Source organism: Erinaceus europaeus, chromosome 17, assembly GCF_950295315.1.
Source record: "Erinaceus europaeus chromosome 17, mEriEur2.1, whole genome shotgun sequence".
NCBI classification, from domain to species: Eukaryota; Metazoa; Chordata; class Mammalia; order Eulipotyphla; family Erinaceidae; genus Erinaceus; species Erinaceus europaeus.
In genome coordinates, this window is record NC_080178.1 from 66165529 (window position 1) to 66179363 (window position 13835).

General features: G+C 40.0%; 2 protein-coding genes across 2 annotated transcripts; both read right to left on the bottom strand.

Moving 5' to 3' along the window:
• Nucleotides 1-3679: 3679 nt before the first annotated feature.
• Nucleotides 3680-4648, bottom strand: LOC103122856 (olfactory receptor 51G2-like). The gene has a single exon (XM_007533475.2). It carries the CDS (start codon nt 4637-4639, stop codon nt 3680-3682), a length of 960 nt encoding a protein of 319 aa, XP_007533537.2. The 5' UTR covers nt 4640-4648.
• Nucleotides 4649-10990: 6342 nt separating this feature from the next.
• On the bottom strand, nt 10991-11929 carry LOC103122796 (olfactory receptor 51G2-like). The gene has a single exon (XM_007533416.1). The coding sequence runs from the start codon at nt 11927-11929 to the stop codon at nt 10991-10993; it is 939 nt and encodes a 312-aa protein (XP_007533478.1).
• Between the last annotated feature and the right edge of the window lie 1906 nt (nt 11930-13835).

The window sequence follows — 13835 nt, forward strand, 5'->3', positions numbered from 1 at the left end:
GACTTAATTAAAAATTTTTTTCAGTACTGTTGAATATCTGTCTGGAATTGATATTTTCATTTTACTGATGCACCTCTATCAAATTTTCCTGTCTAATCTGCTCTGTAAGGAAGTCAAAGCAACATTTTATAAGGTGTATATAAAGAAATAGCTTTTCAAACCCCTGGCTCCCCACCTGCAGGAGTGACGCTTCACAGGCAGTGAAGCAGGTCTGCAGGTGTCTATCTTTCTCTCCCCTTCTCTGTCTTCCCCTCCTCTCTCCATTTCTCTCTGTCTTATCCAACAATGACAACATCAATAACAATAGCAATAATAACTACTACAACAACAATTAAAAAAAAGAAATAGCTTTTGCACTGTGTGAAGTCTATAATAATAATGAGTTCACATGTTTTTCTTTGTCAAACATGTTTTGTGTGTAGTTGTGGAACTATGTGGTAAAATCTAATGGGGACTTTATTTTAGTATTTATTTATTTATTTATTATTACCAGCTACACATCCCCAGGTTGACTTTTTTTTTAAGATACAGAGAAAGTGAGACAGAGAAAGGGAGAGACAAGGCAGTGCCAAGACTTCCTCCAGTGTGGTCAGAGGCAGCCAGTCCAGGGGAGCCTTTTTGTCATTTCCTACTGAGATTTAAAATTGAGCTCACAAACAATTTTTTTTTCTTCTTGACATTGTTTTCATTTCTGCTATCTAAGTTCATGTTTGGTCAAACTGTTGAAAGATACTTGCAGCTTAAGAAATGGACAGAGATCTTATGTAAATGTCAACCTTGTCAGAAAGCCTTCTGTAGCAGTGATATAGCTCTTTTAAAATTTGTCTAGTGACCTCAAATAAATCCCTCTTTCCTTTGTCACCGGTCATCTCTATCAGGAACAACACAATAGATCCCTTTGTGGGCCCCAATAGGACTTTTTCCTCAACTTGGATCAACAATAGTAGAGAATGTTCCATCCTCCCTTTGGATGGACAACATACTCGATACTACACATGAAGAAGATGGGTCAATATTGGGGCATCTTGGAACATTCCTACTCATGAACACAGAATGTGAGCTCAGATATACAGGTATGCAGAGGTCACTTAGGCTCCTAAGCTGAATATGGGCCCCAGATCACATCAAATTGATGGTGTTTACAGCCAACAATATTTATACCCCTTTGTCATATTAGGGAGCTACTCTCTTCCCTGATCCAACTTTCTGGTCCCTTTCCCAGCCATGACATCATATCCCCAGACAATAACTTGGATCCACCTGCATATCAGATTTCAGGCTCAGGGGCAAAAAGAAAAAGGAAAAAAAAAAAAAAACTATAGCCACAGGCCCTTTGGAATTTAACTAAAATATGCCTACTAGCTATCTACAAAATGGAGCCCCTCCCCCCAACTCTTCATCTGCACTATTCCAACCTTTAGGTCCATGATTGTTCAACAATTTGTTTGTCTTTGTAAGTTAACTCTCTTTTCAGCCATCAGGTTCCAGATGCTAGCAGGATGCGATCAGTCATCCCTGGACAGACAACCCCACCAATATGTCCTGGAGCTCCGCTTCCCCAGAGCCCTTCCCCACTAGGGAAAGAGAGAGGCAGGCTGGGAGTATAGATCCTCCTGTAAACATCCATGGAGAAGCCAGACCATCCACCTTCTGCATCCCACAATGACCTTGGGTCCATATTCCCAGAGGGTTAAAGAATAGAAAAGCTATCAGAGGAGGGGATGGAATACAGAGTTCTGGTGGTGGGAATTATGTGGAGTTGTACCCCTCTTATCCTATGGTTTTGTCAATGTTTCCTTTTTATAAATAAAAAAAATTTTTTAAAAGAATTTGTCTAGCATGTCTACTGGGAGCCCCCCCCCCCCAAGCAAGTTGTACTTAACAATAGATGACTGTATCTGGTGAAAAAAAACAAAGAAAGTCTTATGAAAAATAGAAGCCTTTCACTCATTGATTTCATTCAGTAAAGATATATGGAAAATGCTATATTGAGAAAAAGGAATGTCACATAAATCCAGAATTCTACGTACAGATACCCTTAGTGAGGTGCTGGGGAGATATAGCATAAAGGTTACACATGCTAACATGTGTGCTCAGGCAGGTGTGCTACCACCTGTCCTGCCATAACAGTTATATAAAAGACTGTCACACCTGAGGCTCTGAAGTCACAGGTTTAAGCTTCAGAATAACCATAAACCAGAGCTGAGCAGTGGTCTTGTCTGTGTCTATCATCATCATCATCATCATCATCATCATCATCATCATCATCATCATCATCATCATCTCTCTCTCATTACAAATAAACAAAATTTTAGAAAAATGTCCTCACGGGGATTGTTTAGTGAGGACTTTCCAAAATGCTACTGAAATTCAAACATGCCTGTCACTCACACACCAGAACATTTTTCTCTCTAATTTCACAAGCAAAACAAAATGCACACCTGAACAGCCTTTTCCAGTTCCTAGCCGTCTTGTAGAGCTCCTTTCTCACTTCCTTTCTGAAGAGGAATAGAGGTCTTTTTCAGAAGTTTTGCCTAGGAAAGAACCTTTCTGGTGGCAGGCGTTTGTGCGCCTGGTTAAGTGCTCACATTACAGTGCACCAGGACCTGAGTTCGAACTCCTAGTTCACACCTGTCAGGGGAAAAACTTCAGGAGTGGTGAAGCAGGTCTGCAGATGTCTTCTCCTTTTTTTCTCTCTCTTTCTTTCTCTCTCTTTCCCCCTTCTCTTTCAATTTCTGTCTCTATCCAATAATAAATAAATCAAAATATTTTTTAAAAAGAACCTTTCTTCTAAAATGAGTGCTGAATCTTAGCACCGCCTGTTGTATGCTTTTCTAGTTCTCCCCCTACCAGGAAAATTGGTTTAGACCTGCTGGTTTGGGCGGGCCACTTGTCCCCGCCCCAAGGAACCCCGAGAGAGTCTGAGAGTTTCAGAGTTCAAGAGAGAAAAGGAGTGCTTGGTGCCGCCGAGGGGAAAGGAGGCAGGAGAGTTCTGTTTGATTAGTTTGGTTTATGGTGCTGCTAGGGATTGAACCTGGGACCTCAAGGCCTCAGGCTTGAGAGTCTGTTTGATTAGTTTGGGTTAGTTTATGAATCGTTGTTCCTGAATAAAGAAATACAGCTTCCCTGCCCAGCCGTGTGTCTTTGAGTCTCTGTTACCTGCCGTGAAGCTAGCCCAGCCAGCTGGAGCCCCTGAATATTAACAACACCGCCCACCCAACTCCTCCTTCTTCTGTTTTCTAGATCAAAATAGTGTACTTAATCAGGTACTTTGGAATAAAGCATAGTTTGATGAAAAATAACTAAATAAGAATGTGGTCACGTTTTCCAGTGACATAGAAGATGACACTGTTAGCAAATACAGATACACTACAGGAGTGACTTCATATTAGGAGCTCTGGATTTTTCCCTTTTTCCTCTCTTTCTTGTAAAGTGAGGACTTTTGATCATGAACAATTTCGCCAGCCCTGAGCCTTTTTATTTATTTATTTTTTAATTCCTTCAGATACAGAAACAGAGAGCTAGGGAGAGAGACCATGTTACTGGAGCTTTCCTGATGCCAAGGTGCCTGGCTAGGCTGTGTCCTCTACCTCCTGAGCTGTCTCTCTAGCCCTGTTTCCGAAGCTCTTTTTAATAAAGATGGCTTAGGTCTCCTCTGCTTTTCCCCTCTAACAAAGACTTAATGACTCTGACTATCTCTTACACCCCTCGCACCGGGCCTGAAGAGGCGCATTATCCTCAGTCGGATCTGCTTGGTCTTAATAGTGTAAACCACAGGGTTGAGTACCGGGGGCGTGAGGAAATGCAGATAAGAGAGCAGCAGCCGGCTGTAAGGGGAAGCTCGCCTTCCAAACCGGTGGATCATGGACAGGCCGATCATGGGTATGTAGAAGAGCAGCACTGCGCAGATGTGGGAGACACAGGTGTTGAGGGCTTTCAGGCGCTCGGTCTTGGAGGCGATGGACAGCACGGTCCGGAGGATCAACCCATAGGAGAGCACAATGAGAACCGAGTCTGTCCCCAGCGTGGACAGCACGACAAAGAGACCATAGGCACTGTTGATCCGGGTGTCAGCACAGGCCAGCTTCATGACGTCTGGGTGCAGGCAGTAGGAGTGGGAAAGCTGTCCACGCCGGCAATAGGGCAGCTTCTTGAGCATGATGGGCGCTGGGATGTGCAGACTGACACTGCGAGCCACGATGGCCCCGCCCAAGCCAGCAATGCGTGGGCCGGTGAGGATGGTGCCATAGCGCAGGGGATTGCTGATGGCTACAAAACGATCAAAGGCCATGGTCAGCAGAACAGAAGACTCCATGATGGAGAAGGTGTGGATGAAGAAGAGCTGAGCCAAGCACACCTCCACTGCCACTTCCGTGATACCCAACGCGTAGATGGCGAGCATGGTGGGCAGGGTGGAAGCAGACAGGCCCAGGTCTGTCACGGCCAGCATGGACAGGAAATAGTACATGGGTTGATGTAAAGAGGGCTCTGATCTCACCACCCACAGGATCAGGCTGTTCCCTGCCACAGATGCCACATACATGGCACACAGAGGGACGGAGAGCCAGGCATACACAGCCTCCAGACCTGGGAGGCCTGCTAAGAAGAAGGAGGTACCCGTGTGGTTGGTGTGAGACATGGTCTCCTGCAGGGGCCGAGCTTTAGCAGAGGTGCCCTCACTGACCTTAGAAACACAGGTGACGCCAGTTATTTGCTAAGTCAAAATCTTCCTCGAAACCAACATCTTGCAAAGATTCAACCACCTGTTTCTTGCATAAACATGACTTTGGAGTTTGTCCAAGTATTTCTTCTATTTCAGAGATAATGTGCCCTTAGAAGAAGGTGAGTTTAAATTATGAGAGAAAGAATATATTAAATATATAGTGAGCATGGTTCTTGGGCAATAAAACAAAATTACCCCCCACTCCCCATACACCCTTCCTCCATGAACATTTCAAGCATGGCTCTTTAAAAGGGTTGAGAAAGTATTGGTTGCAATTATACTTTATAATATATTGGATGGCCATTATATGTTGGGAAATGGGCTCTTGGTTTCAGTGTAGTTTGATTGTCTGAACTAACAGAAGAATAAAGATGGCCTTGCTTCTGTCTCGGTCTCCTTCACACTGTCTTTAGGTAGTGAATTCCTCAGTATGGTGATTATAAGGATCTTGCTGACAGACATCTTTCATAATTAAAATAAATAAAAGTAACTCACCTAACATGCCATACCATCTGTGTACAAACACAAATACAAATTTAATGTAAATGAAATTCCATTTAATTTAATTTAAAATATCAGTATATGGTGAAAAATGCTAGACAAAATGCTGGATGAATATGATTCATTGCCCAATACAGCTATACGTATGCAATTGTAAATAGAATAACTAATTAATAGACCATGAGCAGATACTTTAAATTTAACTGTACCTATTCAGTATTATATTGAGCATATAGAAGCTAGAAAAACACATGTACCTGTTAAAACTCAGGACATCTTTGATCCATGCATCAAGAAAGTTCTGGTGAAATAGAAGAAACAGAGTAGATCTACCTTCTCTGTCTTTACATTGTTTGATTCTGGCTCTTATTTCTTTTCCTGAAATCTCAGCTACGTTCCTACATTTATTTTCAAAAAATACAGTAGAAAGCACACTCACTTTGAGAATGTTTCATCTTCCCTTCTAGTGATAAAGGAAGGACATTTTGAAATTCCACAGAGTAAAGAAAAAAAAAACATTACAGGATTATAAATTATAAGAATGATTTGATTTTGAATAAACTCATCTAATCATGTATTCAGAGTTTGCATCTTAATGAGAGTGATTTTCTTTGTATTTGACCTCCGACTATCTCACTCTAATATTCCTGTTTTTGAAAATTAGATCCATGTTATAAGGTCTCATGTCACTTCTGCAGATGGATATGGACAATAAGTAATGGTTGAGGACAATTACTACTAGTCTTGTTCATTCAGATTTAGTGCCTGAACAACCTGTATGAATTCCCCAAGCTAAAATCCCCTCTTCCCCCTTCAGCTTGAGAGAATCATGTTGAGTGAGATCATCCAGAAAGAGAAGGATGAATATGGGATGATCTCACTCATAGACAGAAGTTGTAAAACAAGATCAGAAGGGAAAACTCTAAGCAGAGCTTGAACTGGAGTGGGTGTGTTGCACCAAAGTAATAGACTCTGGGGTGCAGGGGAGGTTTCAAGGACTAGAATATGATGACAGAGGAGGACCTAGTGGGGGTTATATTGTTATGTGGAAAACTGATGAATGTTGCACATGTACAAACTATTATATCTTACTGTTGACTGTAAACTATTAATCTTCCAATAAAGAACTTTAAAAAATCCCCCCTATAATATTTTCCTCTCATTAGATATTGGAATCTTTGAAATTCACTTAACAGACTGAGTGTTATCCCCCTTTACATCAATTTCTAAAGCAGAGGTATAAGCACCAAGAATATTCATACTATGAGGGCTAAGACTTCTGGAGCTCATCTCACTCACGTCTCCTTCTAGAAAGGGAGGCACTGAATGCTCACACTTGTGTGACTTACTCTGTGCATTTTCAGCTAAGCTTGCTGCCTAGAAAAAATAAGCTTTCTGATTTTGTTCATGTTTCATGTGATTAATTCTATTGTTTTAATTTTTAAGCATTACTGACTATAGGGAATCAGAGATGAAAGTAGATGATAGTAATTGAAAAAAGTTCGGTACTTGTTCCTGGACCCAGCTTGATCACAAAACAGTAAATAAGTAAATGAATGGATGGATAAATCTAAAACAAAGAAGGAAAACCTTGCATTTATCTTTATCCATCACATATCTATCTATCTATCTATCTATCTATCTATCTATCTATCTATCTATATCATCTATCATCTATCTACCTACTATCTATCTATCTATCTATCTATCTATATCATCTATCTATATATATATATATTTCCTCCTCTCTCAGTTTCTCTCTGTCCTATAAAATAAAATAGAAGGAAAAAAGTGCGGGGGGTTAGGACTAGGATGTAGCACACCTGGTTGAGTGCACACATTACAGTGCACAAAGACCCAGGTTTGAGCCACAGTCGCCACTTGCAGGGGGTAAGTCTCTCTGTCTCTTCTCTCTCTCTCTCCCTCTCTCCTCCTTCCCTCTAGATTCCTGACTGTCTCTATCCAATAAAAAAACAAATATAATAATTTAAAAAGTAAGAAAAAGAAAAGAAAAATATCCCCTGGGAGCTTAGAGTTTGTAGGGCAGGTGCCAAGTCCCAGTGGTAACCCTGGTGGCAATGAAATATAATATAATATAATATAATATAATATAATATAATATAATAAAACTGTATTAGCAGGTTTTGCTATGAGACCTCTTCTTTTTGAGTTATAAGCAGATTCTATGTCAATTAAATATAAAAAAATTATATTTTTTATTTTAAAAAAACCTGTGTCCCCATGGAGTTGGCAAAGTGGAAGCCGGGTTGGACTTCCTGACACCAACGACCTCTTCTGGTGGAAGCCACATTAGACTCATATTTGCAGCACCAGCAGGCAATACTCTGCCATGGTGTTAATGAGAAATAATTGGAGGTTGGATATTATATCCATACGGGTGTCTCCTCTCTCCCAGGGTCACGATTTTATGTGAGGATAAACAAAAACGGTGGATGGGACAGTTTCTAGTATTATTTAAATTACATAGAGATTAGATAATAATCGCTAAGATTTGTCACTAAATAGTTCTTCAATGTACTTACCATGATGAAAATTCATGGAGACTAGATTCTTGAGTGACATAGAGACGATGCCAATCAGTCTCGGCTATCAGTGCATGTTATCATTCTCTTACCTTCCATAATGCCAGAAGAAGCAGATACTTTTCAAACTTTCTTCACAAGCCAAAAAATGCATACCATTCTGTTTCTCAAGCTTTTCTTTATCTCGCTTATCTCCCTAAAAGGATTATAAATGATCTACCTGGAAATTCAGGTACATCTATGTATGGCTATTAAAACAAGGAGAACTTTCAAATCTCTCTTAATTTTCCACATAACTCATTATATGTATTTCTTTTTGAGGAAAAAAAAAAGCCGTTTTTTCTTTTAGTGGGGGGGTAATGATTTACAGTATAGTTGTTGACACATGGTTAAAATTTCTCATTTCACCATGATAGGTGTCTGCAAAGCAGTCTCATTTAAAGAAATCTGCAGGAAATCAAGTCAAAAGTTTCCAAATGATATTCAAAGATGAAGAGTCTGTCTCCTATCTTGTTTTTTTATTTCACTAGTAATTTAAAATCAATTTATAAAATTATGAACTACCATGGGTATAATTCCACAGGGCTCCCAACACCACAGTTTGTGTCTCTGTTTCCTCTATTGGAAACTACAGTATGCTCTCCCAAAGTCACAGACATGGATAGCTTCTATAACTTACCTATCGAAATTTATATACACTTGCCTATTTTTCTAAGGTCCTGCCTTCCTTCTCTTCTTATCTTTAAATATTCACTAGTCAGTATTTTTTTTCCAGATTCAAAATAGTCTAATACTCTTCTTTAATGAGACCTACAAAAGACTGGAACAATAGACTCTATGCCTTTTCTTGACTAACTTATAGACTCACCAAGACTACAAGAGGTGAGAGGTTTTCTCACTCTCCTTCAAGGTGAACTGTTTATAATCCCTCCATCAACAACAAGCATCATGGGATTTGAAACAACTGCCTTTAACCATGGCGTTGCCAAAATTCCTTTGGAAAGGAATTTTGAAGAGATCCTGTCATGTCTGGTGATCTTTTAGATCTCCATCAAGTCTTTTTCACTCACTAAGCATCTTTATATTACAACTTAAAATTATTGGCAAATTGAGAGTACAGTCTCAGCGCCAGGAAGACCTGAGTTGAAGATGTCCCTTGGAAATCATTTATGTTTCACAAGCTCTTTGGCCATTATGACTGTAAAAGAGTAGCACCACTCCTTGGTAGCAGTGGCCATCTGGTTAATCACGATGGTCCCAAGGATAAAAAATGTGTGAGTGTAAATATTAACTCTAACTTCAGATCTCTGAATATTGAGATAGCTTATTTTATTTCCCACTTATTCAGTTTCATCATGTTTGAACTTGGAATAGTGAAAGACACTAATACATAGTGTTATGAGAGTGACATGGCACGAAGCAAAAGGACTGGTATAAGGATCCTGGTTCAAGCCCCCGGCTCCCCACCTGCAGGGGGATTGCTTCATAGGTGGTGAAGCAGGTCTGCAGGTGTCTATCTTTCTCTCCCCCTCTCTGTCTTCCCCTCCTCTCTCCATTCTCTCTGTCCTATCCAACAATGATGACATCAATAACAACAATGATGACTATAGCAATAAAACAACAAGGGCAACAAAAAGGAATAAATAAATATTAAAAAATAACTACAACAATAAAAACCAAGGGAACAAAAGGGAAAGTAAATAAATAAAAATTTAAAAATTAAAAAATAAAATAAATAAATTGAGAGAACTTGAGATACATTGCACTTTTATTTTAAAAAATTGGAATCATGGGGTTGGGCAGTGGTGTAGTCACCAAGCTCACAAACCTGTGTTCAAGCCCCACTGCCCAGCTGCAAGGGTGAAGCTTCATGAGTGGTAAAGCAGTGCTGCAGGTCTCTCTCTCTCTCTCTTTCTCTCCCTCTCTCTCTCTCTCTCCTTCCTCTCTAAATTTCTGTCTGTTCTATCAAGTAGATAAATTACAGTTAAAAATAAAATTAATAAAAATGAAAACTTGCCATACTGTGGTAATAGATGAGGACACAGAACATCTATCAGGAAACACGGAGAAGTGTTTTGATTTTATTCCAAGTGCTAGAGAATAGTGGAAGATCTCTCCGTATTGCATATAAAATGAAGCTTTATAAAAGACTGAATTGGGGTTGAAAGATGACAGTTTCTTTCATAGAGTGTCTACTTGACTGTATGCTACAAACCAAGTTTGAGCCTTGGTATCACCTGAGTAGCTCTTATTCCCCCTACCCCCATTTCATAAATACATGTATATCTATGTGTATATATAAGCGTACATGAAATAGAACAGAATGGGAATGTTGGCCTGGGAGTGGTGAGTCATATATAAACACAACTCAGCTCAAAAATGGTAACTATAGCCTATATTTCTTCAGCTTTATAATAATTTAAAATATTATAGTTGGTTTGCATTTTCATTCTTTTTCTTTTTTGGTTTACATCTTCTAATGTAATCCACATCTGTATTTACAATCCAACTTAAAGGAAAGACATTTTGATTTCTCACATGCCCTGAATTTACAAAAGTTGTAGTCAATTAAGGTCTCCTTGAGTGCAGTTTTATAATATTCCATGTATTAGGAAGTGATCTTAAGGGTTATTGAATCCAATTCTTCTAATCCACATTTATTTATTTACTTACTTATTTTTAGCTAGAGTCAGACAGAAATTGAGGGGAGGATAAATAAAGGGAAAGATAGAGAGACACCTGCAGCCCTGCTTCCCCACTCATGAAGCTTTCTCCTTGCATGTGAGAACCAGGTTCTTGAACCCAGTTCCTTGGGCACTGCAGTATGTGCACTTAACCAGGTGTGTCATTGCCTGCCCTCCCAATCCACTTGTTTTACAAGCACAAGATACCAACTCTTTCCCCTACAGTGCCATTTGAAGACTGAGTATTATTGTACTGTATGCGAAACAAGCTATTCCCATTAAGGATGGATTGTTCTAGTGGCTGGGGGAAACATCAATATGTTTTTTCATTGATTGATAGGTCAGATGAAAGTTGCACTCTGCCTCCTCTCTCTCATGGAAGGTTGGCTTTAATATCTGAGGATATAGCAAAATATGTCCAATACTTTGGGATAATTAATTGTTGATTAGATGGGAATACATATTGTCTCCTTTTTGATATATTTTAGCAAACAGAATGCCTATCACAAGTAATGTGTTATCCCTATAGCTCAGAGTGTTTAGGGGTGCAGCATTTTCAGGACACGCACACGAATCTCTTTGGTTTTGACACTGTAGACAATTGGGTTAAGCATAGGAGGCATGAGAAAGTGCAGGTAGGAGAGAACCATGTACAACTGAGCTGGAAGTTTCTTCTTACCGAATCGATGAATCATAGACAGGCTGACTAGTGGAGTATAAAATAATAGAACTGCACAAATGTGAGAAATGCAGGTGTTGAAGGCTTTGAGCCTCCCAGCATTGGAAGCAATACTCAGAACTGTCTTCAAAATTAACACATAGGAGAGGAGAATGAATACAACATCCATCCCCAGTGTAGACAGCATGACAAAGAGCCCCAAGCCACTGTTCACACGGGTACTGGAAGTGGCCAGTCTTAGCACATCAGGGTGAACACAGTAGGAGTGAGCCAGAACGTTTACAGAGTGGAATTGGAGTCTTCCAAGGAGCACAGGCAGGGGCAGATGGAGCCCAACACTACGGATGACAATGGCCATTCCGATGATACCAATCCTTCTGGCAGTGAGAATGGTGGCATAGTGTAAGGGCTTTCTGATAGCCACACAGCGGTCAAATGCCATGGCCAGCAACACAGCTGATTCAATGACTGAGAATGTGTGGATAAAGAATAGTTGTATAAAACAGACAGCGGCTCCCACCTTGCGTTGTTCCAAGAGAAAAACAGCTGCCATCGAAGGCAGTGTAGACACAGAGAGGCCCAAGTCAGCCATGGAAAGCATGGAGAGAAAGAGGTACATGGGTGTATGGAGGCTGGGCACAGTCTTGACAATGTACATGATGGTGATGTTACCCAGGAAGGAGAGGACATAGATGCAGCAGACAGGAATAGCAGTCCAGCAATGCGCAGTCTCCAAGCCTGGAAAATCCTTCAGCAGGAAGAAGAAGCTGCTGCCATTATTATTATTAGAACTTGCCATAACTTTGATAAGAAATCCTTTAAAAAAAGAAAGCAAATAAAGAAAATAAAACATTATTTTTTTTCTGTTTTCTCCAACTTCTCTTCCACAAGACTCCCATAAGTTGCACATGCAAAGAAATAGTGCACTTCTCAATTTGTAGTAGCCAAAACCTGGAAGCAACCCAGGTGTCCAATAACAGATACGTGGCTGAGTAAGTTGTGGTATATACATAATGGAATACTACTCAGCTGTTAAAATGGTGATTTCACCTATTTCACCCCATCTTGGATGGAACTTGAAGGAATCATGTTAAGTGAGATAAGTCAGAAACAGAAGGATGAATATGGAATGATCTCACTCATAGGCATATATTGAAAAATAAGATCAGAAGGGATAACACTAAGCATAACTTGGACAGGAGTTGGTGTATTGCACCAAAGTAAAAGACTTTGGGGTGGGTAAGGAGGAGGGTTCAAATCCTGGAACATGATGTTTGAGGAGGTCCTAGAGGGGGTTGTATTATTTGCGGAAAATTGGGGCATGTTATACATGTCCAAACTATCATACATTATTGTCAAGTGTGAACCATTAATCCCCAATTAAGAAATTTAAAAAACCCCACTGATAAATAGTTTAAAAAAAGAAATAGTACAATTCTCCTATACTAATCCACATTACTTTAGACTTTCCAGTGCCTTTTGATGTTGCCTCTTGTTCTTTAAAACAGAGCATTTCTTCTGCATTTGAAGTTGTTTCAGTAGTTGAAAAATGCAAAGCAAGGGACTTGAGGATAGCTCAGCTTGTTTGATAAAACTGGTTATGACTGGGAAAATAGCTAACTGGAATCATGTCTAGCTTCCCACTTGCTTGACCCATGCAAGGCTGGCCGAAACTGCATTAAAGGAAACTTGTGTATTTTGGTTTCTTTCAATTCTCCTACATCCCTCTGATTGACTGTCTCTGAAAAAGTTATCCTGGAGCAGTACAAATCCAGAGATCACTCTCCCTACTCACCTCCCCCACCTGCTACAAAGATAATACTGGAAAATAGGTAAGCATAAAGTCCCTTAAAGCTCTTAAGTTTAGAGTTAAAGGTAAGTTTCTCTCTTGTATCTGATTCTATCTAGAGAGAGGTCTCAGGGATCCCAGGGTCTATCCTCTGTACTTGCCATAATGCCAGAGCTGAGTGGTGCTCTAGTCTCTCTCATTTTGTATTCCCATAAAAATAAAGATAAATACAAATTATTCCAAAATGACAAAAGTTAATTTGCAGGTAATGAGCATGCAAGTAGAAAATGACATAGGAGAGACTCAGAAGATCTTGTTATAAATCAGCTTACTAATAAGGACCTGCCATCCTAAAGCTCTTAAGTTTAAACTTAGGGACTAAACTTCACTCCTGAATCTGTTTCCCTGTAGAGAGAGGTTTTCAGCTATGTAAAGATCCAGTTGCATCAAAACTGGCAGCTGCCATCTTTGAATGATCTTAAGGCTCAGGCAAAAACTAGTAAAGTCATAGGTCCCTTGGAATATACCTAAAATAGACCTACTAACATTTTTCAAAATGGAGACCCCCCAAATATCATCTGCTATATTCTTGTCTTTAGGTTTCAGATTATTGAACAATTTTGTTCTGCTTTCTATCTTACTGCTTTTTTCAGGCACCAAGTTGAAGATGCTACCATGATACCAGCCTCATTACCCCAGGCAGATGACCTCACCAATGAACCCTGGGACCCCATCTCTCCGGAGCCCTGCACCACTAGGGAAAGAGAGACAGGCTGGGAATATGGATCAACTTGTCAATTTCCATGTTCAGTGGAGAAGCAATTACAGAAGCCAGACCTTCCATCTTCTGCACCCCATAATGATCCTGGGTCCATACTCTCACAGAGATAAAGAATAGGAAAGCTTCCAGTGGAAG